The 27,402-nt window shown below is 37.9% G+C and overlaps 1 protein-coding gene across 1 annotated transcript in view; it reads left to right on the top strand.

Annotated features, from left to right (window-relative positions):
- Positions 1 to 27,402, top strand: part of LOC136859080 (uncharacterized) — a 357,013-nt gene that overhangs the window by 21,287 nt on the left and 308,324 nt on the right. Inside the window, exon 3 of the mRNA XM_067138671.2 lies at positions 11,838 to 11,990. Within this exon, the coding sequence (XP_066994772.2) occupies positions 11,838 to 11,990 (153 nt within the window). The remainder of the gene's footprint in view (positions 1 to 11,837; positions 11,991 to 27,402) is intronic.

Genomic DNA, 27,402 nt, shown 5'->3' with positions numbered 1-27,402 from the left:
CCCATGTGCAAGTGCTTTATTAATTGGATTACTATACTGTATGCATTTTAGATGCCTTGTATTTACACAGAAAGTACCCGATGCCCTTAAAATCAAACTTTCCTATGACTGTATCCTTGTACGATTTCCCGCCATGGCACTTCAGAAATGTAAACACTTGCCGCATCACAAAGTATTCCAAGACCCATTAATACATGCAATCACCTCGATTCACAGTTTAAACCTTTCAAATGCCATGGAAAAAACTATATCCGAAATTTATCCAACAAGGTGCATTTTCAATGTTCAAATAATGCACTTGGATAAATCACTGACAAACATAACCTCACGCAACGAAAGAAAAAAAATCGCACAATTCAAAGACGGGGATAAATTATGCCGGTTCCCCTGTGCAAATGCATTATTTTTTTTATATCTGTACTCTTTGCATTTTTAGATGCTTTGTACTGGCATGGAAAGTGCCCGACGCCCTTAAAACATTGTGCTTATCGAACTTTCCTATGACGAGGGGATAAAGTATCTCGCTTCCATGTACATTGCAACGCACTACTATGACCCCCATCCCTCAGCCTTGTACGATTTCCCGGCTGGCAATCTCTCCTTTAATACCATAAGACCGTTTGGGCTCGCATTAAAATAAAGCAATGCAGTTTCACCGGCAATTACAATATTGTTCGGTGCCTACGAATCTATTATATGAGCCACGATTTTTCGTCAACTGTCGGCATCGCCAGTGTTTGCGGATTCTGTTTTCCCGCACACTGCCTGTTGCGTGATATTACGGCGTTCCTTAAAAGGTTGAATACAAAAGAATTCAGATTTCATTCAACTTAGCAATCATGAAGCGCACTGTAGACCTACCGAAGTGAATGTAAGTGCAGAAAACTACCCCTCCACGTTCAGGAACGCACATTCTATTATGATGCGGAGCAGATAAATTTCTAGTTGAAATTACTCTGTAACATACTATTGTTTTAAAATGTAAAGGCAGTTTTGAATTAAAAGTCTGAATTTCGGTAATGGGACCGACATTGTACTTCGAATTACGAATTATCCGTATTTCGAATTAAACAATTGAAATAACATGCCAAACTGTGTTTCATGTTTCCGGAAACGAGAGCTTCTTCGAATTAGGCGGGATTTTGAATTATCGAGGTTCTACTGTACCAGTTTTCGTTGAAATATACTTCACCTTTAAAAAAAAAATAAAAAAAATTGAAGTTTAAGTGGAGTGTAAAATGTTGTGCTTTATTGATAGGTTTAGTAGTTAATTTAGTAGACTAATTAGTAGAGGATATTTTAGGTGTGTTTAGTTTTTTTTTTTTTTTGCTATGTGTATTTCTATTGCTTAATTTTATATTTAATGATCTTGTGTTTTGTCTGCTGTTGTCTATTGTGTATGAAGTCTGCTTTGAAAGATAGCTTTCAGAACATACAACACATTAGCAAATACAACTTAATAAAATAGACCAATTTTCCAAATCAGGGGTAGATGAATTCATGTGCCAAGAACTAAATTGCAGTGTGACATATCAGCCAAACAAAATGTAATGTCAACACCAAGTACTATATCATCATCATCATCATCACATTTTAACAATCCCAGTTTCCTGGGTATAGTGTAAGAGCGCTCTCCATTTTAGTTTGCACAAGTATATTCCTTCCTCTTCAACTTCACACCATCTACGCCTCTTCCGTGTAAATTTTCTATTATTTGGATTATACATCTTGTCCTTGGCCTGCCTCTAGGTCACTTGCCCTCCACATCCCTCTCAAACCATTCCCTTGTTACTGGATTTGGATCCATTCTTTTCCAGTGGCCAGATGCTGCTAGGTTTCACCAAGTGGTTCCATGTGGACGTCTTTTTGAATACTTTCATTTCTGATGTTACAGTATCTCCTCTTGTTTTCTGAAACATTGACCTCGGGAATTTCATTTCTGCAGCCTAAAGTGTACTATTATCCCTTCTGTTGATGGTGCAGGTTTCCAGTCCATATGTTATTGGTACAATGTAGGCCTGATACATAGTCTTCTTAGATATCAAAGGAAATTGACTGTCCTAAAGGAGATTCCTGACTGGGTTGTGAAAAATGGGCTCCTTTCTGAAGGCTGATGGTGATTTCATCTTGAGCTTCAGCCATTTTGAGTTATAATGCTGCTAAGGTATTGGAAACAATTGACAAAGAACACAAAAATTCATATAGACACAACAGACATTCAGCCTTCTGTGAACTCGTGTACAACTCCCACCATTCATCAACCCTGTGAAACGGGGCTTTAGCTCTTAAAGTCCTGTTTCACAGGTTTGATGGTTGTTGATGGTCAATACCGATCTGATAAGAACCAAATATGGTTAACTTCATTAATAACTCCCATCATTTCAGAAATCAGCACAGATTTTAAAATATTACACGTTAAAAGTAATAAAAAATAATTAAATATAAAGTAGTAAATAGAAATACATATCTTGATAAAAACCAACCAAAACATAATCATTAATCACACACACCTGAAAAAATCCCCCCCCCCCCCCCCCCCCCTCTTCACTCGAATAATTAACAACATATTGATGAAATGCAACATTTCACACTTCATTTAACATTCAGGTTTTATTATTTGTTATTGCTCATAGATATTTCAAAATAGTTTCTCCAAAACAATTTCAAATACAAACAAAAACAAAAATGGACTGTAAGTATATTTCCACAAAAACTGGTGAAATCTACGGAAACTGGATGAGCGGAAAGTTACTGGGAAGATTAACCACCTGGTCTGATGCACGGTATTGCATGACGCAGTCCACCTTGGGCAGCTGATAGAAGATAAAGTATAAAGGACGAAGTGCAGTAAGATTAGTTCAGAAAATATTGACAAATTTATTAAGGCACTGAACACAGATTTTTAATATAAATGTTTTTACACTTGTTCATAACCCTCACTCATTTTAATCAAAAGTGTAAAATGATAGATTCTGATGATGTTCCTTCAGGAAAGAAACATGTTATTCTGTTATTCATTAAATATTTTCGTTTTCAGGTATTTTCTAGAATTTATTGATCTTGCATAAATTTCAACAGACTGGAAAACTTAAAAGAAGTTGAAATTGATAATGAAATGGCTTCCACTTAAACAAAATTTTCTTCCATCAATAATACTTTGTACCATAAAGTTTATAAAGACGTTTTGTAGAATACTGATCCAAGTAACACCTTAGTTGCTACAGTCTTTTCCATTCCCTTGCTTTGGGATTGATGCATTACCATTCGTGTCCAATTAGAAAATACCTTACCTAATGTTTTAGGCTGATTCTGTATTTTTGTGGATGACAATCCTTAGAATCAGAACAATACATAATCTCAACACAGTTTTCTCTTTCATTGACGTAAGAAAGATTGTCCATATTCCTAACTATTGCAGAATTAGAGGATAGATAACAATATTAAAAAACAGGTTGATCAAACACTCACAACCTCAAAAGTTCAGTTTCTAAATTAACTTTGACCCTTTCAAAATCAACACAAGGTGATGGACATTCATTAGTTCTCCTTAATTTGGTATTTAAAAAAAATCATGAGGGAATGGGAAATTAGATTATATGGAAAATAAAACCTTAACGCTCCGGTGGCCACGCGGCCGCACTGAGTGCTGCAAACTCGTTTATTTTCACTTTGCTGAAGAACATAGTTATTTCCTGCCTTGGAAGCCAAGGTATACTGTGTTCATTATATGATCACTAGGTTTCAACTGGATTGTTTATTTGCCTCTTATCAGTCATCTATGGGCTGTGGAAGTTGACAGGAACTGTGATGCCACACTGAGTAAAGCGCGTTCCCATTCCGTAACATTTTGTTTTGTATTTGGTGTAGGAAGTGTTTGCTCCATGTGTGCTTGTTTTATAGTTCATGCAGTTCATCCGTTGTGGCGTAAGTATTGTTCGTACATCTCTTCTTGCTGTGAATGTCCCAATATTATTTTTCACATCGGCAAATATGTTTCAGATCAATTTCATTATCATAAATATACCATAGGAGATTCCTTTCATTTTGTTCACAAATTGTTTCTTGATCTAAAGAAACATTCCTAGATATCTATTTCTTTTGAAAGGGCTGAAAGATTGGCAATCATGGTGGACATTTGTGAGATCCTTCTAGAGTTTTTTCGACCGAGCTCAATAGCTGCAGTTCCTTAAATGCGGCCAGTGTCCAGTATTCGGGAGATAGTAGGTTCGAACCCTGCTGTCAGCAGCCCTGAAGATGGTTTCCCATGGTTTCCCATTTTCACACCAAGCAAATGCTGGGGCTGTACCTTAATTAAGGCCACGGCTGCTTCCTTCCCATTCCCAGCACCTTCCTATCCCATTGTCGCCATAAGACCTATCTGTGTGGGTGTGACGTAAAGCAACTTGCAAGAAGAAAAAAAACCAGTTTCCAACGATCCAGATCTTCAACCTCAATTCCGCGAGGTCAAAGACGAGGACGATGATCACAATCATGTAGTTGTGGTGGGGGAAGAAGACGATTGTGATATGGATCAGTCAGTGGATTTAGGAGCGGGTGAACCTGATGACGACGGAGACGATTTCAGATTTTATTTGGTATAAACTTAGACACGATCTGGTATAGGAAACTGGTTATTGAGCCAGGCAAAACTAAGTCAAGAAATATCATTTCAAAAATTCGTGGTCCAAAACGAGTTGCGAGGGATTCTAGAACTGAACTTGATGCGTTTCTAAAGTTCTTTGGCTTTGATATCATTGACAGTATTGTTTCATTAACTAATATCTTTATTGACAAATTGTGCTCCAAAGCTGAATTTGAGAAAGAGAGAGACTGCAGTGATAAAATGAGAACATAAATAATGGTTCTTTTTGGGGTTTTATTCCTGATCGGAGTGAAAAAAAGGAAGATACACTAACGCTGAAGAACTATGGAAAGTAGGGTAAATGGCACTGGTCTGCCTCTTCTAAGAACTGTATTCAGTATCAAGCCATTTTTTTTTTTTTTAAATACAACTGGGGAGAGCCTTTTATCACCAAATACAGAGATTACTAAAGAAGTACCAACGAAAGCTAAAGAGGTAATGCATAACGGATATTACTTACATGTAATGACTTATGCAGCAGAAACCTGGACATTGACTCAGAGAAATGGGATAGAGTGCAGGTAACTGAAATGAAATTCCTGAGGAGTATAGTACAGAACACAAGAAGGGATAGAGTGAGAAATGAATACTTACAGAAAGAGCTAAATGTGCAAAAATTAAACAACAAACTGGAATAGAACAGATGAAAGAAGAAAGCCTGCAAAATACTTTAAAAAAAGAAAGACTAGGTAGTAATGTTAAGAGAATTCAGAATGGGTGGGACTATGAAAGCTATGCCAAAAAGAAGTGGATAATTCCATTGTATAAAATGTACAATGCAGAGGCACGTCACCTTGGAGATAATTTTATTATTTAGAGCCTCAGTATATACCATTATCCAGAAATTTGATACACCATTAAAAAGATTATGTATTTACACATGTTTATTAGCATTTGAAATTATATAATTCAAAATGATGAAGTTTTGGACGAAAGCTTTTCAGAAATTACAAATATGAAAGTAGCCTTTAGGAAAAGAGGGCTTTCAAAAAAGTGGATTCTGGAAAATGTACATGAATCCCCTGTATTATTTTTATTTATTTATTTATTTATTTATTTATTTATTTATTTATTTACTTACTTACTTACTTACTTACTTACTTACTTACTTACTTACTTACTTACTTACTTACTTATTTAAGGTGTTGTAAATATGTATAGGGTCGGGGGCCCTATATTCAGACGATTTAGATGTTTTTGGATATAGCGCATAGCAGTGAATATTTCTACTACTGAAATATATACAGTTTCATATAGTATGCTTTAATGATTTAGATAATATTACATGCACAAAAACAATATTTTAAAAATTAATTGAAAACATCCGATAATAGGAAGAGATGCTCTTAAATCTGGACATCACTGAAACATAGTGTGCCATTTTCCGGACATCATATATTTGCCAGTTACGACGGTTTCGTTACCCACTGTTCAACTTAACACATGCAAGGTGCGTTACTATTTATATTTCATACTGTTTTACTGCACATTTGCCACACACAAAATCATGCTTTCGTGCTGTTCCCACACAAACTTTGTGAAACCATATCTGGCACGGGCCACACTGAATCCTTGATCCCATTTGTGCAGAAACGTCACTGAATTAGTCCATACCACAAAAACACATAAACATGTATAGCCCTCGTCATTTTTTAATTTTTTAGGGTGGGGTTGAGGTAGAGCCTCATTTCCCTTCTATCTTCGACACCCCTCTATAACCGAAGCTGGCACAGCCCTGAGGGTCATATCAAGTCAGTCCTGTTAAAAGTGCTAAATTGCCTGATATGGGTACCTGATAAGGGTCAGTCATCTTGAACTCAATACACAGTGGGCTTGGAGAAATAGCTTTTGAGGGTGTGTTTTCCCCGTAACTGTGTCTTCCTTATTCCCACTTGGCATTCAAATAAGAAGCAAGTGAAAGAAGTCGAATGGTTGCGGGGTAACAGGTGTGAGAGGTAAGCATTGCTGCATGTCTCTTATCTCGAGTCTCAAGGCCTGACAGTAAACAACTATTCCGTCCGTGGTGACTCTTGTAAATTGAGGGGGTGTGAAGTTTTAAAGTGGTAGTACAATTCTGTGTAAGTTGTACATTTACTGTAAGTACTGCATAATGTACAGCTTAATAATGAACATGGATCTGATTTTTCTGTCACGACTAATGTTTGTAATGAGTACAGTATCTGTAACTCCTGTTGTACCTACAAGGTGTTGCGACTTCCCGTCAGGTGCAGATAGTATCTTGTGTTCATTGAGTAATTTCATCATCTCAGAACGTATCTACAGCACTACTGTACTGATATGTGAAGAAAAATTCATACCCCTTTAACTTGGGCACCCCTCTAAGTTGAACTGATAGTTTGAGAACCAAAGTTATCAAACGTAAAAGAGTAATAATATTTAATAACTGTCTTTATACATGTCTGTGATCTCTACAACCAGTACAATTGACCAGCTTTGAATATATCACTGGTATGTATTGGAGTCCAGAATTGGGAACGATAGAGCATTCGGAAATACAAACAAGTGTGGCCATCATTCAAATTTTGTGACATGATCACACGTGCCGTGACCTACATGTTACCACCCACACTTTGCCTGGTTAAAACTTTCATCTTCAATACTACAGATTCTCTTACTCTTAGGTTGTATATTTTCTCAATTTAAGTGAAATGAAAGATCAGAATACAGTAAATATACAGTCAAGGAAAAGTATAGGAGGCGCCTGTTACGGTGTTTCTTTTGATATTGTCTGGAGTAAGAACCGCACGACTCCTGCCATTCACTCTACTGCAAGAAGGTGCTGTCATCTAGTTATCTGTTTCGAAAACACATCTGACGCTTATTTCAAATGTAAATGACATAGACGTTATGAGTGTCCGGAAATAGGAGCTGTCCAGATATTTTGCCCCCCCCCCCCCTACTACGTATATACTCGTGTATTAGACCCCCCGCTTTCTTTTCGAGACGAAGAAAATGAAAAACAGATAAATCTCGCCTATAAGACCCCTCAACGTAATTCGTCAGAGAACGATGACAATTCCGCTTCAAAGCAGGTACAAGTCTTATTGCAGCTCTGATGACATCGCATAAATTTGTGAATAGTTTCGTCCATACGACCTACGCAATGAAAAAAGCGTCGAATCCATGCGGTACATCTGTGTTTTGTAGTTAAGAAATGTCCGCCTCTGTGACGTAGGTCTACTGCAACTCTGATGACATCGCACAGATAGATGAATAGGCCTAGCTTCGTATCCAACCCGCGCATTGCAAGCATGCATCAGTCATGCTATATGTCTGTGTTTTGTAGTTAATAATGTCCACCAGCATAATGGTTAGCACAATTAGTTGCTGTTTTCGGGGGTCTGACTTCAATTCCCGGTACCGTACTGACAGAATTACGAATGGCAGGAAGGTTGGTGTGCGGTAAAAGTGGTACATGTAAGTCCCCTCCACTGGGATGAGGAAACGAGTTTACCTTAGTTGAGAAATATTTGTGGTTGTTGCTGTTTATACAGCAGGCGAGATCATTAACAAAGTGGTAGTTTAATAACTCGTAACTCGGGCCAATACAGGTATATATTTGGAGAGAAGTAAGTTTAAAATGTGATAAAAGCTATCCAATTAAAACGATTGTTTTACTCGTCAACGTACCTAACAAAAAAAGTAATAATAATAATAATTTTATGTCCCCACATACTTTAAACGATTTTCGGAGACGCCAAACAAAACATACTAGGGTACCTGTTAATAAAAAGACAACGAATGTACAAAATTAAACATTGTGATAATAAAACGCATTACCGTCACACCTGTAGATATCCATAAATGCGGTATAGTTTCCGGTTATTTATTTTTATTTTTCTGTTGAACTTTTGGCACTATCAGGGCGATAATATACCTAACCTAAACAATGTGGTCTGTCTTATCTCATGGACAGGTGTTTACGCAAATTCTGATGTGATACATGTAGAGAACAAGCATGAATTATAGTTAATAATAAGGGTCTGTGTTTCAACAGCCGCAGTTATCAAAAGAATGCTTCCAGTTACTATGTATTACATTCGGATGTACAACTCGTAACATACGCTAGTTATCAGCTGATGGTTTGGCATGCCTTCTACAGTATGGCTTTATTTGGAAGGAGTGGATTATGCTACATGTACACCAACTGGGAATATCAGAGACCATCTGGGAATAGGTTTACGCTGTTTAGACTCTATAGTCAAGAACAAAATTATTTTTAAAAGGTTCAAAAAGACGGGACCTCGTATGCTCTTGATTGCAGTGCATGGCTCAAAAAATAGAAGCATGGCTGACGCGATTGACAAGAGATAGCAGTAAAGATGACTTCACTTGGAATGCTGACACGCCGCGCCGGTAGCAAGGCAGGGAAGTTAGTGGCGCAAGGCGATAATTCAAATGAAAGCAGTGATCAGGTTTACTGTATGGCCTACTGCTGAACTGACAGTGACAAATGACTGGCCATTAAGTTCTTTTGTATCAATATTTAATAATATGATAACATGATACCCTTATTCCTTTCTTCTACGGGATCGAGTATGAAGTGTGACAAATCTTCGTAGTGAGTTTTTACGGCTGTGTGCCCTTCCTGACGTCAACCTCACCAGAGGAATTAATGAGATGTAACGAATGATGTGATATGAGTAACTAAAACGGACTTTTATATGTACCGTAGGCCTAAAAGTGGTGTTCACCATTTTTTGTCTTTTTACGTTTAGAAATACTGCCTTCCGACGAAAATAGCCAGTATAATTTAAATACTTTCTAAATTTGTTAAATAATAGTATAGAATGTTTACGCATACAATTTATAGCTCTTTATAACCTAGAAGTCATGTGTTTCCTGCACAAAATTTTGAGGTTATCGCATATTGGACCCCCCTTTATTATTTTTGGCTGTAAAAATGGGGAAAAAAAGGTCTAATACGCGAGTAAATACGGTAAATGTCTCTAGGTTAATTTAAATTTGGTTATTATTTTAGGAAATTAGTGTTAATCATTTAAGGTGTATTAGTTGTATATACAGTTTTATTGAATCATCTATAATTGGGCAAATAACCTGTTGATGATAAATAAATAAATCTATCTTATCTATCTATCTATCTATCTATCGTATCTATCTACTGTATCTATCTTTTGCATCCATGCTACCTGTTAACCTTTACTATTCTATACTTCCTTATTGTCTCTACTTCAGAAGTTTTCAGGAATCATGTCCATATAGTTATTTATAACTTTGTAACTTAATCGTTTTCCACTCGTATTCATACAAAGATAGGTTTCTCTTTGTACACCTTAGACCTGGCAATACCTAGTTTACTGGAGAACAGATTGTGGTTGGTATAATTGAAAAATCCAAAGAAATCTTGTACATTTCTTACGGATTTCTCAATTTTTAAATACAATCAAGATGTAATCCTGTTATTACAGAGTGAGTTGGCTGTGCAGCTGTGAGCTTGCATTCGGAAGATAGTGGAATCTTTGAATTGCGTGATACATTAGATAGTGGGTTCGAATCGCACCATCAGCAGCCCTGCATATGGTTTTTGTGTTTTCCCATTTTCACACAAGGCTTTACCTTAAATAAGGCCATAGCTGCTACCTTCAGAGTCCTAGTCCCTCCCATCCTTCTGTTGTCGAAAACCTTTGATGTGTTAGTGCGATATTAAACAAATAACAAACAAACAAACAAACAAAAAAAAATTAAAAATCTATTATTGACCTGTGCCCCTACCACAGTAATTTTATATGATAAATAACTTTATGCTTAAGAAATTTCCAGTGACTAGTGCCATACTGTTCTGGGTAACTGCAATGTCCTGATAATGCTCCTCCCAATGGCAGATAGAGGTTACCCTACCCAGTATTGCTCCTTTGTTTCGCTAGTGGGTTTGAGGGAAATAAAATGTCAGGTATTTAAACAGCTGCTACTAACTTTTCAGTATCGAAGGAAAAAGGATGACCCTGAGTACAGATTCAAAAGTACAAATTGGTACATGGAACAAGAGAAGCCCATGAAAACCTCAAAATAAAAAATCTGTTGTATATTTATGTGCTGCCTTAACTACATTATTGAACAGCTGGATGTAGGCAGCTTTTCAGCTGTGCTCACTATTAATTATATGACACAAAGTTAATGCTAACCCACCGAGCTCGGTAGCTGCAGTCGCTTAAGTGTGGCCAGTATCCAGTTAAAGGTAAGAAACAGTGTTAGGTTTTGGTCCACCCAATCAATACACATATTTAATATGTTTTTTAATTAAATAGTTTTTCACTTGTAAAGTGATGTGCATTGATTGGGTGGACCAAAACCTAACATTGTTTCTTAGTTTTAACTGTATCAATACGGATCTATACAATGAAATTTGTAAATTGTACAGTATCCAGTATTCGGGAGATTGTGGGTTCGAACCCCACTGTCGGCAGCCCTGAAGATGATTTTCTTTGGTTTCCCATTTTCACACCAGGTGAATGCTGGGGCTGTACCTTAAGGCCACAGCCGCTTCCTTCCCACTCCTAGCCCTTTCTCATGCCATTGTCGCCATCGGTGTGACGTAAAACAGCTAGTAAAAGAAAATTAATGCTATTCCGATTGAACTAATTCCCTATGTACAAAATATGTTCCAAGTATTGCAGCATTAAATTTTAAGGTACCGTATAGCTTTGTTTTATTGGTTATGATGTTTATTTACAATGTTCTATTACAATACGTAATTTATAATGTTCTAAATTCATGAAAAATTTATTTCCACTCTAAATACAGTACCTGAACTTATATCTTTTATGCACATGCTTCTTCATATAGCATTTTTGTTAGTTTTGATGGTTCCTGTTTGTACATATGGCTATCTTGTATTCATCTCAAGTGGTTTCTTGTCCCATTTAATTTGCTTTCCTGTTTTTACCTTAATTTCTAATTCAAATATTAACAAAAATAAATTAAATTTCTATTGTGGCTGCAATGTTTTTGCATAGAAACTTGATTTTGAAAAATGCAGGTTACAATCTTGCACTTTTGCCTCTTATTTTCAATTAATTAGAGATGATACTGGATATTTTATTTGTGTTATTACTACTAAACTTCATTCCATCCTACATTCCTCTCTATCCCCTTTAGTCTTGTCTTGTTCCTGGTGTGCAGTGCAGAATTTATATTTAAAATTATGTCTTTTCAGGATACTACTGATGAAAAGAAAATGGCTTCTCTACTGTGGAAGGTACTTAAAACTCGGAAAAGAAAATGTCTCTCATGTGAAATATGTGGTAAAGAGAGTAAGAGTGTTGTTGGTTTCATTAGCCATTTAAACTTCTGTCAAAAGTCTTGTGAGGTAAGTTTGTGAGTGGTGGCTGTTTTAAACTTTGTTTTGGTTACATTCTTCTGGGTATTGAGTGTAACATTAAATACCTTTTTGTATGTCACGTACAAAGAGTTATGTTTATCAGTTATATTTTTAATACTTATTTGATCAATCTTTACTCTTAGTGTGTGAGCACACTAACATTTACCGACCTGTTGCACAGGTACTGGAACAACTTGCAAAGTGAGGCGCAACTATGTACATTCACTTCAGTGTTCTCTGGTCACTTCACTTGTGCAGTAATGGGCCAGTCCCTTCAATGCTAAGTGTGAAGGATGACTGACATTGCTTGGAGCAGTTTTTATTTCACTAAACCGTATCAGTTCAGTAGGGTTCAGGTCGCAGTGATAAGGAGGGAATCATAGAACACAAACGCCATTCTTCCTTGAGAAATTCATCAGATTTTTGCAAAAAAACATAAAGACTTTCAAATTTCTTCTGATCATATGATGTGTTTGTATGATAGTAAGGATATGTATTCTAATCATATGTATCATACGTAATAACTTACTTGGTCAAAATTGCCTTAGTAAACTAGAAATTGATAATTTCGTCAAAATACTGACTTTTCATTTTAAATGACTTTTTTTTTTCACTTTTAATAATGAAATATTTCACCAGGAAGGCCTACCAATGGGATCCCCAGCCTCGGGTGTCTTGGCAAACATTTACTTGGATCATCTAGAGTACACCAAGATCTTGGGGAAAATACCAGGCCTTAAGATGTGATACCGTTATGTGGATGATACCTTCATTATAATTGACCGGGAAGTTAATGGTAGTCAGAATGTTCTCAATTATTTAAACTCCCTTGACCACTATTCAACTTACATTAGAATATCAAGTTAATAGTTCCTTAAATTTTTGAGATGTAATGATAAGTGAGGATATTCCTGCAGAGTATCAAAAAGGATGCTTTCTTTGACTTTTTAAGCATGTCGTTCTCTCTTAGTCTTCGACCTCTGGTGAGCACTCTAAATATTCTCTCCTGGTGGACGTATGTGGTGAGTCAAAAAATCTTTGTTGTTGCAAGATGATACATGTTGTTGTTGTTGTTGTTGTTGTTTGAGTCATCAGTCCATAGACTGGTTCGATGCAGCTTTGCATGCCACCCTATCCGGTGCTAACCTTTTCATTTCTACGTAACTATTGCATCCTACATCTGCTCTAATCTGCTTGTCACATTTATACATTGGTCTACCCCTGCCGTTCTTAACACCTACACTTCCATCAAAAACCAACTGCACAAGTCCTGGGTGTCTTAAGATGTGTCCTATCATTCTATCTCTTCTTCTTGTCAAATTTAGCCAAATCGATCTTCTCTCACCAATTCAATTCGGTATCTCTTCATTCGTGATTCGATCTATCCATCTCACCTTCAGCATTCTTCTGTAACACCACATTTCAAAAGTATATATTCTATTTCGTTCGGAGCTAGTTATCGTCCATGTTTCACTTCCATACAATGCCACGCTCCACACGAAAGTCTTCAAAAACATCCTTCTAATTCCTATATCAATGTTTGAAGTGAGCAAATTTATTTTCTTAAGAAAGCTCTTCCTTGCTTGTGCTAGTCTGCATTTTATGTCCTCCTTACTTCTGCCATCGTTAGTTATTTTACTACCCAAGTAACAATATTCATCTACTTCCTTTAAGACTTCATTTCCTGATCTAATATTTCCTGCATCACCTGCCTTCGTTCGACTGAGTTGGGAGAAGATCAATTTTGCTTCAGAAGAAATATAGGAACACGTGAAGCAATCCTGACTTTACGTCTGATCTTAGAGGATCGAATCGAGAAGGACAAACCCACGTACATTGCATTCGTAGATCTAGAAAAGGCATTCGATAATGTTGATCCAACCAAGCTATTTATCTCAAGGTTTTGATTTCATCTCCTTGGATTGTGATTCCCTTTCCAAATTCCTCTTTGATTTCCTTTACTGCCTGTTCTACGTAAATATTGAAAAGGAGGGGAGACAAACTGCAGCCTTGCCTCACTCCTTTCTGGATTGCTGCTTCTTTTTCAAAGCCCTCGATTCTTATCACTGCAGACTGACTTTTATACAGATTGTAGATAATTCTTCGTTCTCGGTATCTGATCCCAATCATCTTCAGAATCGTGAAACTTATAGGGCCAATTGCAGAAACGATTACTAGTTTTAAGCCTTAGACATCGTCTACCTAAACAACGTCTAGTATCCAGTAGGTTCGAACCCCACTGTCGGCAGCCCTGAAAATGGTTTTCCGTGGTTTCCCATTTTCACAGCAGGCAAATGCTGGGGCTGTACCTTAATTAAGGCCACGGCCGCTTCCTTCCCACTCCTAGCCCTTTCCTGTCCCATCGTCGCCGTAAGACCTACCTGTGTCGGTGCGACGTAAAACAACTAGGGGAAAAAAAAGTCTAAATTGAGCACGATCTTCCATTGCATAAACAATGTTCAGTCGATGTTTAACTAGACATTGCTTAAAGTTTCAGTTTTGGTTTGAAGATGGAGACAGAAGTATCTTTCATGCAACTCTTTGCTTGTCGCAACCTATGAAGTTCGTTTGTGCACTCCATTACTTTTGTTTTGGACTTATTTATTTTCATCTTGTACTCCTTACCCAAGACTTCTTACCATTCAGCAGCTTCTCGAGATCTTCTGCAGTCTCAGATAAAATAACAATATCAGCTTCAACTTGTTTTCCATTCTTCTGTAAATAATACATGTTAAAATTTGGAGGCATGAGATACTAAACTAATGGTGCGGTAGTTTTCACACCTGTCAGCACTGGCTTTCTTGGGAATAGGTATAACAACATTCTGCCGAAAATCGGATGGGACTTCTCCTGTCTCATACATCCTACATACTAAATGGAATAACCTTACCATGCTGGTTTCTCCTAAGGCAGTCAGTAATTCAGAGGGATTGTCATCGATTCCAGGTGCCTTGTTCCTATTTAGGTCTTTCACAGCTCTGTCAAACTCTGACCTCATAATTGGGTCTCCCATTTCATCAGCATCAACAGGCTCTTCTTGTTCCAGAACCAAATTATCTACATCTTTACCTTGATACAACTGTTGGATATGTTCTTGCCATCTTTCTGCTTTATCTATCTCCCCGTGCATGTCAAATTAAATGCTGCGATTTAGCCACCCACAGAGAGGCCGTCAGACTAACCTTTCTTCCCGGAATCGTCTCAACATAATACAAATTAAATATTTCATGGTCCATAACCTCTGATTTTGATTCACTCCTCTCATTTGAGGTTAAACAGTGCTCTCGGCATTGTTTAAACATGAGGGGTTGAATATCGGTTTTAGACAGTGTCCGAGTGATAAATAACATCTCTGCAATGCGGCAGCCATACTTAGGCATTGTTTAACCATAGACGGCATCTATATACCGTTTCTGCAATCGGCCCCATAATATTTACTAAGAAACTTATGAATAAATACTGAGGTGCCATAGGTAGGGCTATTTCTGAAATTAATAATAGGTCTAATGGGGACCCCATATGCCTACTAGTTCAGTGGATGAAGAGGAAATCGAAGGACTGTATGAAGAGATAGAAGATTTAATACAATATGTAAAAGGTGACGAGAATCTAATTGTGATGGGAGACTGGAATGCAGTGGTAGGCCAAGGAAGAGATGGTAATACAGTAGGAGAATTCAGATTGGGACAAAGAAACGAAAGAGGAAGTCGGCTGGTTGAATTCTGCACTGATGATAATTTAGTCCTTGCCAATACTTGGTTCAGACACCACAAATGACGGCTGTATACGTGGACGAGACCTGGAGACACTGTAAGGTATCAAATAGACTTCATTATGATTACGCAGAGATTCAGGAACCAGGTGTTGGATTGCAAAACTTTCCGAGGAGCAGATGTGGACTCTGACCACAACTTGTTGGTCATGAAATGCCATCTGAAGTTGAAGAAATTGAAGAAAGGAAAGAATGCAAAAAGATGGGATGTAGACAAGTTGAAAGAAAAGAGTGTGAGGGATTGTTTCAAGGAACATGTTTCACAAGGGCTAAATGAAAAGGCTGAAGGAAACACAATAGAGGAATAGTGGATAGTCATGTAAAATGAAGTCAGTAGGGCTGCTGAAGAGATGTTAGGAAGGAAAAAAAGATAACTAAGAATCAGTGGATAACTCAGGAGATACTAGACCTGATTGATGAACGACAAAAATACAAGAATGCTAGAAATGAAGAGAAGTGGCTTTCCATCTGAGCTCTTAATATTCATACAGCTAGATTTCCTTTCTCCAAAGGTTTTCTTGATTTTCCTATATGCAGCGTCTACCTTTCCCAGGACCATACAACCTTCGACATCCTTGCACTTCTCCTTCAGCCATTCTTCCTTAGCTACCTTGCACTTTCTATCCACTTAATTCTTTAATCGCCTGTATTCTTTTCTGCACCTATCGCCAGTCAGCTGTTTGTCTTCCTACACATAACTCAAATATGGGTGAGCATGACTTGCCCACAGATAAGAGTATCGCTTTCGGTGGAAATTAAATCTCATAATATTATCGACACTAAAGTGACATGCCACCGTACAGGTAAGTGTAGCTTTCATTATAGTGTTGTTACAGTGAGTGTAATCTATTCATAAATACAGTAGCTTCGACGAAGGAAAGATGAAGCAATAGTAATGTGTAACCGAGTGTGTTGTACGGGTCATATAGATGTAGCTTGCATTCTGGAGATTGTAGGTTCGAAACACACCATTGGCAGCCGTGAAGATTGTTTTCCGTAGTTTCCCTATTTTTACACCAGGCAAATACTAGGCCATGGCCATGGCTCTTCTTCCCCAGTTCTCTTTAAACAATGATTATATCTGATAGTTGCCGAAAACGTATACGATTATATATATAAAAACCTACTTTTTAGTTTTCACTATTATGTGTGTTTACTTGGCAGTAAATATAAGTGAATCCCTCCCGGTTGATGTATGGGACAGCCCTCTGAAGATCGGGGCACCTAGTTCTTATATGTATGTAGTCGAAGTGACCTATAATTCCATGGAAATCACCCCGTTTATATAATACAGATATATCGGTTGCCAAGAATTGTATTCAAGTTGACAGTTACCGGACTGTCACTTAGTCAGTCTCACGAAACAAGTCTCTCGAAAAGTTAAACCTTATTTTAAGATCTATCTCCCCATGCATGTCAAACTAATTGCTGCGATTTAGCAGCGGGCGACCCACAGAGAGGCCATCAGACTAACCTTTCTTCCCGGAATCGTCTCAACATAATACAAATTACATATTTCATGGTCCATAACCTCTGATTTTGATTCACTCCTCTCATTTGATGTTAAACAGTGCTCTCGGCATTGTTTAAACATGACTGGTTGAATATTGGTTTTAGTTAGTGTCTGAGTGATAAATAACGTCTCTGCAATGCAGCAGCCATACTTAGGCATTGTTTAACCATAGACAGCATCTAAATACCATTTCTGCAATCGGCCCCATAATATTTACTAAGAAACTTATGAATAAATACTGAGGTGCCATAGGTGGGGCTATTTCTGAAATTAATAACAGGTCTAATGGGGATCCCAGCCTTGTACATCTTAGGCAGAGTGCGAGCTGTAGGAAGCTGTGGATTCATAACCAGTAGCTTTTGGATCTCATTTCCATTAAATAGGAAGAAGGAATTCCTAAGTAAAGTTTTTAATTTCCTTTGGATGTTTGTAATACGCGAAATCCTGTGAGTTCCCCCCAGTGTCTCGACGACTCGCATCCACCGGATTGGGTTCCTACTGCCCCATGCATTGGTTGTCATTGACATCGGAACACCAACGCCCGTGTTTGGAGTGCTGTCTTGCCCGGGCGGCATGGGCAGAGGCCGACTGGCATTACATCATGTTCAGTGATGAGTCCCGCTTCTCCATAACCTCCGAAGACCATTGCATGCGGGATTGGCGGCGTTGAGAGCAGATGCTGCCCATACTCTGGGAAGATACGCATGTGTAATCGTTGACATCAGTATGTGGAGAGCCGAAGTATATGCATTCAGGTCACCTCTAATAGGTAGTGCTTCAGCAGACTTTGATGGCACAGCGATATATCACAGACATTCTGCGTCCACACATCATACTCCTTATGGCACAGCACCCTAGGTCAGTGTTCCAATAAGATAATGCACGTCCACACACAGCACTTGTGTCTATGGACTGCCTAGAGCATGTTGAGGTTTTCCAGTGGCCAGCAAGATCCACGGACCTCTCCATCATTGAACACGTGTGGGATGACATTGGAAGGGGACTCCCTCCCAGTACCAGCCTGCAGTATCTGGAGGGACAGCTGCAACAAATGTGAACGAACTTGCCTCAGGAGAGGATCAAAAGGCTGTGTAACACCATTCTAAACCACATAAGGGTATGCATTGCAGCCAGAGGGGGTGCGATACCCTACTGACCTGGCGCCAACATTCCAACTATAACTGCTCACAGCCTTGTCTCTTTCATCCCATATTGTAATCAGTTCACTAAAGGCACGTGGTCTTTCGGCATATGTAGTTTCATTCACTTTCAACCACTCCTTCTGGACGCTTTATTGTCAGGCAGTGTAAATACCTACCTGAAAACGATTGGTCATATCCAGAACTATAGTTGGGTATGAAACACATGAACATTTTGCTGCACTACCTCCTGCAATGGAACCCGCTGTCATTAACCAAATAGTGCCTTGAACTACTGATTTTAAGACATACCACAACTCACACTATTCACTAATAAATACACCAATAATATAAACTGCCTATACCTCTTAGTAGTGACAATGGAAAGCCATTTAATTCCGAAAACTTGACACAAATATGACATAAGTCATAAATGAAAGAGAAGTTCCTAATCAATACTATTTTATTGTCACATGTAGGACTGGTTTCGACCTTTCAAAAGGTCATCCTCAGCTACACTAGAATTGCATTTACATATTATGCCTCATATTGAGAGCTAATGACATACTCTAGAATTCAATGATTTTAAAGTGGTTATACCCATGTTGAGAATTCAATATTATACAATTACAGAAATTAATTGCTCTCATTACACTCAATGTACAAATGTGAGAAACTAATATGAGGTTTTTTTTTTAATGTGATGAGTATGTCAGAGTATTTTTAAACATAGGCATTTGCTTAGTCAGTTTAATTGATCTCCAATCTTTTGAGTATTTAGTCCTGAATGAAATGAACTTAATTGAACAATTGTAAAATGATCAGTATTATAGTCGTTTTAACAATAATTTACACTAAATGTAGAGATATACATGTTGATAGTTCAATAAAACAAATGACTAGCCAAAATAAAACATTAGTAAATATAGTTTAACGTGCTTGACTGCACTGTTGATTGTCTAATGCAGCAGGTGACATTGGTTCTTGCGTTGTACAGTTCGGGTTATATTAGAATAATAAGAAGTTAGCACATAAACACTGAAACACATTAAAACAATAAAAGTCACAATAAAAATTTAGTGGACATGGTTTAAATTAATTGCACTGTTGACTGTCTCAAGCGGCAGATAATAGTAGTTGTTACGTTGTTGCAATGGGTATTATGTTAGAATTATGTGAAATAGCTCATAAGTAAAACTCTTAAACACATTAAAACATTAAAATCACTGTAATGTGCGTTGGATGTAAACTTCAGTTGACAGTCCAAATTAATAAGAGACAGACACTTTCTTATGTTGTTTGCAAGTTTTAAGCTTAAATTATTGTAATTATTGCCAATATGTATTGAATATTACTCAACCACTTTCCAATTTAGTATTTGTAACTTTTGGATAATCTATTTGTTTGACGTTGATTAATGTTCTAGAAATTGTTCACTTTTTGAATCCAAGGTCGTTAATGGTGGCTCTTTCCTTTCTTATGATGGTGAATATCTGCAAGTCGAAATGATTGAATTAGAAATTCTGAGTGAAATAAAAGTTGAATACTAGTGTGAGTTCTATGAAATTTACTTACTGCTGTGGGGTGGTTGAGATGTATGCTGTTTGGCTGTCTGTCGCGTATTGTACCTTGTACTTCTGATAATGTTGTCGGCTGTTGTAGAGGGGTTGGAGGGGTGTGTGGGGGAAGCCTTGTTGTGTGTATGGACACGCCCGGCCCCGCCCATCCTTCGAACATGTTACGTTTCTACTTAACTGGTATTACCCAAACGGATTTATAATCTTACAGAAATAGAAAATATGCTTTACTTATATCGGCAAATTTAACACTAATAATTTTCACAATGCAGCAGTGGCAATAGCTGGCCCTGTGGTGTAGGGGTAGCGTGCGTGCCTCTTACCCGGAGGCCCCGGCTTTGATTTCCGGCCAGGTCAGGGATTTTTATCTGGATCTGAGGGTGAGATAGTGGCCCCGGTCTAGAAAGCCAAGAATAACGGCCGAGAGGATTTGTCATGCTGTCGAAATCTGCAGGCATTCGGGCTGGGCACCGGTCGCTTGGTAGGCCAAGGCCCTTAAAGCTGTAGTGCGATGGGGTTAGTTAGTTATTTAGTAGTGGCAATACGTAAATCTCAGAAGTCATGAAAAAACCACAACTATATAGTGCCAACATGCATGATTAACAGTAACTGTAAGACGACGTATTGGCAACTAGGGTACCTAAACTGTATGGTTAGGACAATGAACCAAACCCAATTGTCAGACAATAACTATAAGGGCTGGTTTACACGGGTAGAGTAGCGAGGCGAGTAGAGTAGTTAGTAGAGTAGCCACGTTACTCTACTCTACCGCTGTCTGGTAGAGTTGACACTCGTATCGTTCATACGGGAGTAGTCATACAGTAGAGTAGAGTACAGTAGTAGCACCATGTCAAGACGTAAGCACATCGTAAGGAAGTGTTTAAAGACATTTACAAACATATTACTGCAAGAGGTTAGTGAAGCGTTAGAAGAAGAAGTAAATGAGGAAAAAAGGGAATGGGTAAGAGGCTGGCTTAGTAGGAGAGATACACTCGGGGCATCGGCATTAATTCTGAGAGAACTTGGCAATTTGGAGAAATATGGGGGGACAAACTCGACACAGTTGGCCAAGAACATGAGGGATCGTCTCAGGAATCATTTTGTTAATGAAGGAGCAGTTCCCTGGCAGTACAAGCATGTATTTTAACCCAGGAACACAAACGATTGAATTGTTATGACTTTATTCATTATTGTACAGAAAGTAACGACAGTGTAATCATCCCCTCAGGATTTTACTAGTCTTCGTCTGTAAATACTGTAGTGGTGATTTCTAAGATAAATCTATATGAACGAGCTCCAGTCTAATTATAGATCATAATTCTGGCGAAGGTTTTTGTTCCACGGTGAAGGGGTGAGGTACTCCTTTCCCCAGTTAGACTGTAGTGATGTTTCTATTTTTTTTTTTTTTTTTTTTTTTTTTAGCCAACCTAAATCTTATCCGAATGAAATTTTACAGAATTCATTTCAAAAGTTATAGAAAGAATGCCCATTGGCCATCAGTGTGTCGTCTCAGAACCCACGAGTCTCAAAACTCACGAGTATCAAAATTCACGAATTCTAAGAAGAGGATTAGCAAGAATAGGTTTCTCTATCTGGGCCAGTCTCAAACCTCACGAGCAGGACCAATTCTTCTTTGAATGGATATGTGCCCACCCTACTAGTGATGATATAATCGGATATTTTTTAAAAATCAAATAGCTTCCATCCGGTTATTTAAATAATGGAATAAATAATCAAATGAATTTCTAATATCATTCAGTTATATCGCGTAGAATAATCGGTTGCGTCATGAATACATTTTTCGGTGTGTGTCGGATGGATAATCGATTGAATTATGTGAATAGATGAAAAATAGAAATACGCCTCTTTTTTTGCAATCCATGAAGTCCAATGCTGAAGACGGCACAAACACTCAGTTCCCGAGCCATAGGAATTAACAAATGAAAGTGAAAATCCCGGCCAGGAGTCGAACCTGGGACTCCCTGGACCCATTGGACCACAGACCAGCATGCTAACCATGTATCCATGCATCCGGACGACATACAATTAAAGTAGGTATATTGCCTGCTGCTAGTTAAAATAAATTTTCAGTTGGTAGTAATTACCGGGGCTTAGTTCTATTATGAGGCCAGAAGACGGCATTTATTTATATAAGAAACTTTATTTTACCGATATTAAATATTACGACTGTTAATTCACTCATTTAGTTTCATTAGAGATTAATTTGGTCATGAATCTCATCGCAGGGAAATTAAATTACTTATCTCCATTCCCTTCAGAAAGTGGGCGAGTATGATGAACGGTCTCTGACACGCTTTCCGAAAATAATATGAACTCATGCTCCACACGTATGACTGAGTTATGTACTCCCAGATGCCTTACTTAGCATAGATTAATATATTACATCACGCCCCCACGCGATTACACGATACGCAATGTTATATACTTGTAGTATTGACTACTTGGCTCACCAAATTTATAAAATCATAAATTAAAATGTGTCAGAATTTTATCTGAAATATAGCGAAGTAGCCAATCGCTATCTTTGACGTTCTGTTGCTATATGACTTAAAAAAGACTCCACAGCGCTGATGTTGATGATATTTTATGATGGTGGTTCTTTCCCCAGCCAAGAAAATGTGGAAAGGTTCATTAAAAATCAATAAGTGTTGAAAACAATGAAGGAAAAGGTGGTGGTGGTGATTACTGTTTTAAGAGGGAGTGCAACTGGGCAGCCATCCTCTATTAATACTAATCAGAGGGAAAAAATGGAAGGTGGCCCATACTTCGAGAAAATGAAGGTTTCGGGCAAAGAAAGACAAGGGCCTTTTCTAAAAAATGTAAGTACCCCTGGGGCCCCTTTTAGTCACCTCTTACGATAGGCAGAGGATATTGTGGATGTTACTCTGCCACCCCAACACACAGGGGAAAATAATGGTCGATGAATGACACAGAGGTTTATTATTATTATTATTATTATTATTATTATTATTATTATTATTATTATTATTATTATTATTATTATTATTATTATCATCATCAAAACATTTTTCTGTGGTCTTAAAGGTAATATAACGTATTTTTCCTTTTGATATAAATTTAATGTTAATGGTATTGTGGCCTCAGGAGAGGCCTGGTCAGTGAGTCACCGCTCACCTCACCCCTCCTGCCGTCATCGCAGGCACCTGCTATCCGGAGTCGTGGATTTTGAGACTCATTGGAATATTAATTTAGCTATTAGTTTGCAGTCGTGAGTTTTGATACCATTTGCTACTAATTTTTGCACGTGAGTTTTGAGACGAAACCGGCCATACGTACACTGTAAATTACGCTGGCGTAGGCGTAATTTGCAGTAGCTTCTTCACCATAAATATCCCAATTACTGATCTTTCTTTTTTTTTTTTTTGTTCTTTTTGTTCGTTGCTTGTACGGCCCAGGTGTAGAGCTTAAGCTTCTAGATCTGACACTGTACTGTAAACAATAATTATTTTGGATATTTCAAACAACATATGGAAACTATTCAATTTGTTGGGGAAATTACTGTTATTGCTGAAAATTAACGGCAGTGGCAAGTGATATGTAGAAGATCCCTATGTATGTTATTAATATGATTAATGTACACAGTCCTGCACCATTGTATTGCCTAACTTAAACATGTCGAGACACATGATGAACACGCTGTGTAACATTGAAACTTGAGAAATCTTCATATTAAGTGAAAATCCAGCTGACACTTGTTTATATTTTATGTTGCATCTTCGAGTGTAGATGTCTGCGGCACCACCTCCAGACTTCTTGGATCTTCGTATTTTCATGAGTATTTGATTGTATGTACATCGTATTTTTTTTATTTTCTGTTTCAGTTCCGTTAACCCAAAACCCTCTTTAGCCATTTTCGCAATCAAGTCCTCTTCCGCCGCCCGTCTCATATTCTTATTTCTATAAGTAACGCTGTTTATGTTCCATAAACATTCTTTTTCGCTGTAGAGCTCCACAAATTTGCAAGTTTCTTCTTCCGTCCACTTCATTTTGCCGCCAAATAAACGCTCGACGTAATACCACCGCATGTACACACATGCAAATACAGCAGTCGAATGACGCGTCAGCTGAAAAATCGAACGTCCTCGGACTTCTGCGCCAGCTCTCGGAGCTCGGTTCCGGTGGAGGGGGAAGGATAGTGGTAGAGTTACTTTACCGCAGCGGAAACCCACTCTACTCTACTGCCTACTAACTACTCTACTCTACTTGCTACTATCCCGGTCGTTTACACGATGCTAGTAGCTCTACTATCCACTCTACTCGCCTCGCTACTCTACCCGTGTAAACCAGCCCTAAATCACTACCTTCAGCATTAATAGGAGAGAAAGAGTAAGGTTGTACCCTTGGTGTACAAGCCTACATGGCAAGGAATAATAATTGCCACCACAATCCTCTATTTGTAACTAGTCCTGTGGCCTCTATTAGTTCTAGATCTCTTTTCTTCAAATCGTTAGAAATTGAGTCTCACCATCATCCTATACGTCTCCCTTTAGTCCTCTTACCCTCCATAACAGAGTCCATTATTCTCCTATGTAACCTATCCTCCTCCATTCGCCCCATATGACCAAAACAGCGAGGCTGGTTTATACGTACAGCTTCAACAATTGAGTTCATTCCTAACTTGGCCTTTATATCCTCAATCCAAGTACCCTCCTGCCATTGTTCCCACCTGTTTGTACCAGCAATTTTTCTCGCTACTTCCATGTCCGTTACTTCTAGCTTTTGAATAAGATATCCCGAGTCCACTCAGCTTTCAATCCCGTAAAATACAGTTGGTGTGAAAACAAACCAATGTAAAGATAGTTTCATCTGGGAGCTGACTTCCCTTCTGACTGAAACTGCAAGCTCACTGCATTAGCTTCACTGCACCTTGATTGAATCTCACTTATTATACTACCATCCTTAGAGAACACACACCCTATATATGTGAAATTATCTACCTTTTCCAGCTTTGTATCCCCAATCTGACATCCAATTCTCTTGGATGTCTTATCTACTGACATAAATCTAAAAAGGCTAATTTTCATACACTACACATTGCACCTATTTTCAAGTTCCAAGATATTACACTGCAGGTTTTCGGCACAATCTGCCATTAAGACCAAGTCGTCAGCAGAGGCCAGACTGCTTACTACAGTTTCATATAAGTGAATCCCTCCCTGCCACTTAATACCTTTCAGTGGATTATCCATGTAAACTATGAACAACAAAAGTGAAAGATTACAGCCTTGTATAATCCCTGTAAGTATCTTGAACAAAGAACTCATTCTACCATCAATTCTCACTGCAGCCCAATTGTCAACATAAATGCCTTTGATAGGTTTTAAGGGACACTGGGACTGAAATTTCCAAATTCTATATAAACTGAGGTACAGCTTTGAAATTTTGTATGCTTATGAATAGTCATAACATAAACCACTGTGGTAAATTTGAGCATTGCAAGTTGATTAGTTCTTGAGATATTAATTATTTTATAAATTTTCATGTGCAAATTATTCAATATTTATAAAGGTCTGCCGCATTAAACCAATCAAGATAGTGTAACTTTTAGGTAATATTCTATTGCATTAATACAATTGGAAGAAACCTACGGATTCTTTTTTGAATTGCATTAATGAATATGAAGAAATAAATTTTTTTCATATCCAAGTTTTTAATCTACAAAAAATCTTCAATTTTTTAAGTTTGAATTTTTTTGCAGCCAGACCAAAAGTGCAATCCAAAAATCGATCCGCAGGTTTATAGTCAATGCAATGAAGATAATACATGCAAATTTTGAAAGCAATATCATAAGATTTATGATGCGTGTAACATTTTGAATGTCTGAAAAAGTGAAACAGAGAAAAAGCAATTTTTTAAAATAATGGACAATGCTCATAACCTGTACTGTCAGCTGAGAATCTCAAAGAAATTTCTTGTTTTCTCCTACTTTTGGATTTTGGCTTATGCCACCGAGAACTTATTGTATGCATTTCACCACAGAACAACACCAAACATTAGTAGAAAATACTCGCATACATCAACACACTCAAACTGGAAAACAACTTGTTTGTAAACAAACAGGATTTGCACATGGTATGTACGGAAATAGTCATAAATAATGTTGAAACTAATAAATATTTCTTTAATAAGTAATCACTGTCTTTGAAAATAGGCATAAAAATTTACTCAATATATTATGCAAGACCACACCACCACCTGTAATTTTCATTCAGATTTTTCAAACTTTTGTAGTTCTTATATAGTTTACGTAATAAAAGTGCCTACTTCCTCCACTAGAAAGCAGCAAAATGCAGACCGACTGATGTAGGAGGCCTTTTTGAATTATTCTTATGAAATGAAATCGTGAAATCTGCTTGAATACACCACTAATGTGTGCTGATCGTGAGTCGAACGAAAGTGGGCGTTTAAAGGACTGCACGCCAGCCATTTAAAAGCTACGCTAGAGCTTTAAAAATGGAGGAATTCGGATGAAAACACTGCTATCTGATCCGCGGGGGTTAGGGGTGTACTAATATGGAAAAAGCCGAAAATCAATATTTTACATATATTTCGCCAAACTTTCAGTCCCAGTGTCCCTTAATAATTTATCTGTTATCCCATAGTCCCACAGTAGGCTACGGCGAACATCTTTTCCCTCGGTGCTCTGCCATATGCCTTCCATAGATTTTCGAAACTGTACAGTAAAACATACCATTGAAGTAAACAAAGGCATGGAATAAATAAAGACACATACGAGTAGATGCTTTCCATTTTAGCCATCATTTTTATCAGAAATAGAATACTCCTTGTTTCGCTAATGATAAGGAGTTTCCAGATCATGGTTACGTCTAGTATTATAATTATGTACGAATGCCCTGTCATTGGATTTATCAATTTTTTAAATGGCATTTACTTCATGTATATGTACATAGATGGGAGTGTTGATGTTAAAATTTGTTTTACGTCGTACCGACGCGAATAGGTCTTATGGCGACGATGGGATAGGAAAGGCCTAGGAGTGGGAGGAAAGCGGCCGTGGGCCTTAATTAAGGTAAAACTTCAGCATTTTCGTGATGTAAAAATGGGAAACAAAACAATCTTCATTGCAGCCGACAGTGGGATTCGAACTAGCTATCTCCCAGATGCAAGCTCATAGCTTCGCACCCCTAACTGTACGGCCAACTCGCCCGGTGAGTGTTGATGTGTTTGATTCAATTATTTACAAGTATGTCTTTAATTGACATAGGTAGTTAGTGTGACAGAAGTGTAACCCAAGCAACCTTGGAGGCTGTTATGTAAGGTATGGGTGGATTGATGGACAGACATGGTTACCTAGCAACCGTGCAGGATATGTCCTATCTGAAATTACAGTAGCAGT

Source organism: Anabrus simplex, chromosome 1 (genome assembly GCF_040414725.1).
Source record: "Anabrus simplex isolate iqAnaSimp1 chromosome 1, ASM4041472v1, whole genome shotgun sequence".
Lineage (NCBI taxonomy): Eukaryota > Metazoa > Arthropoda > Insecta > Orthoptera > Tettigoniidae > Anabrus > Anabrus simplex.
The sequence above is the reverse complement of the archived record's forward strand: the minus strand, read 5'-3'. Positions and strand labels throughout refer to the sequence as shown.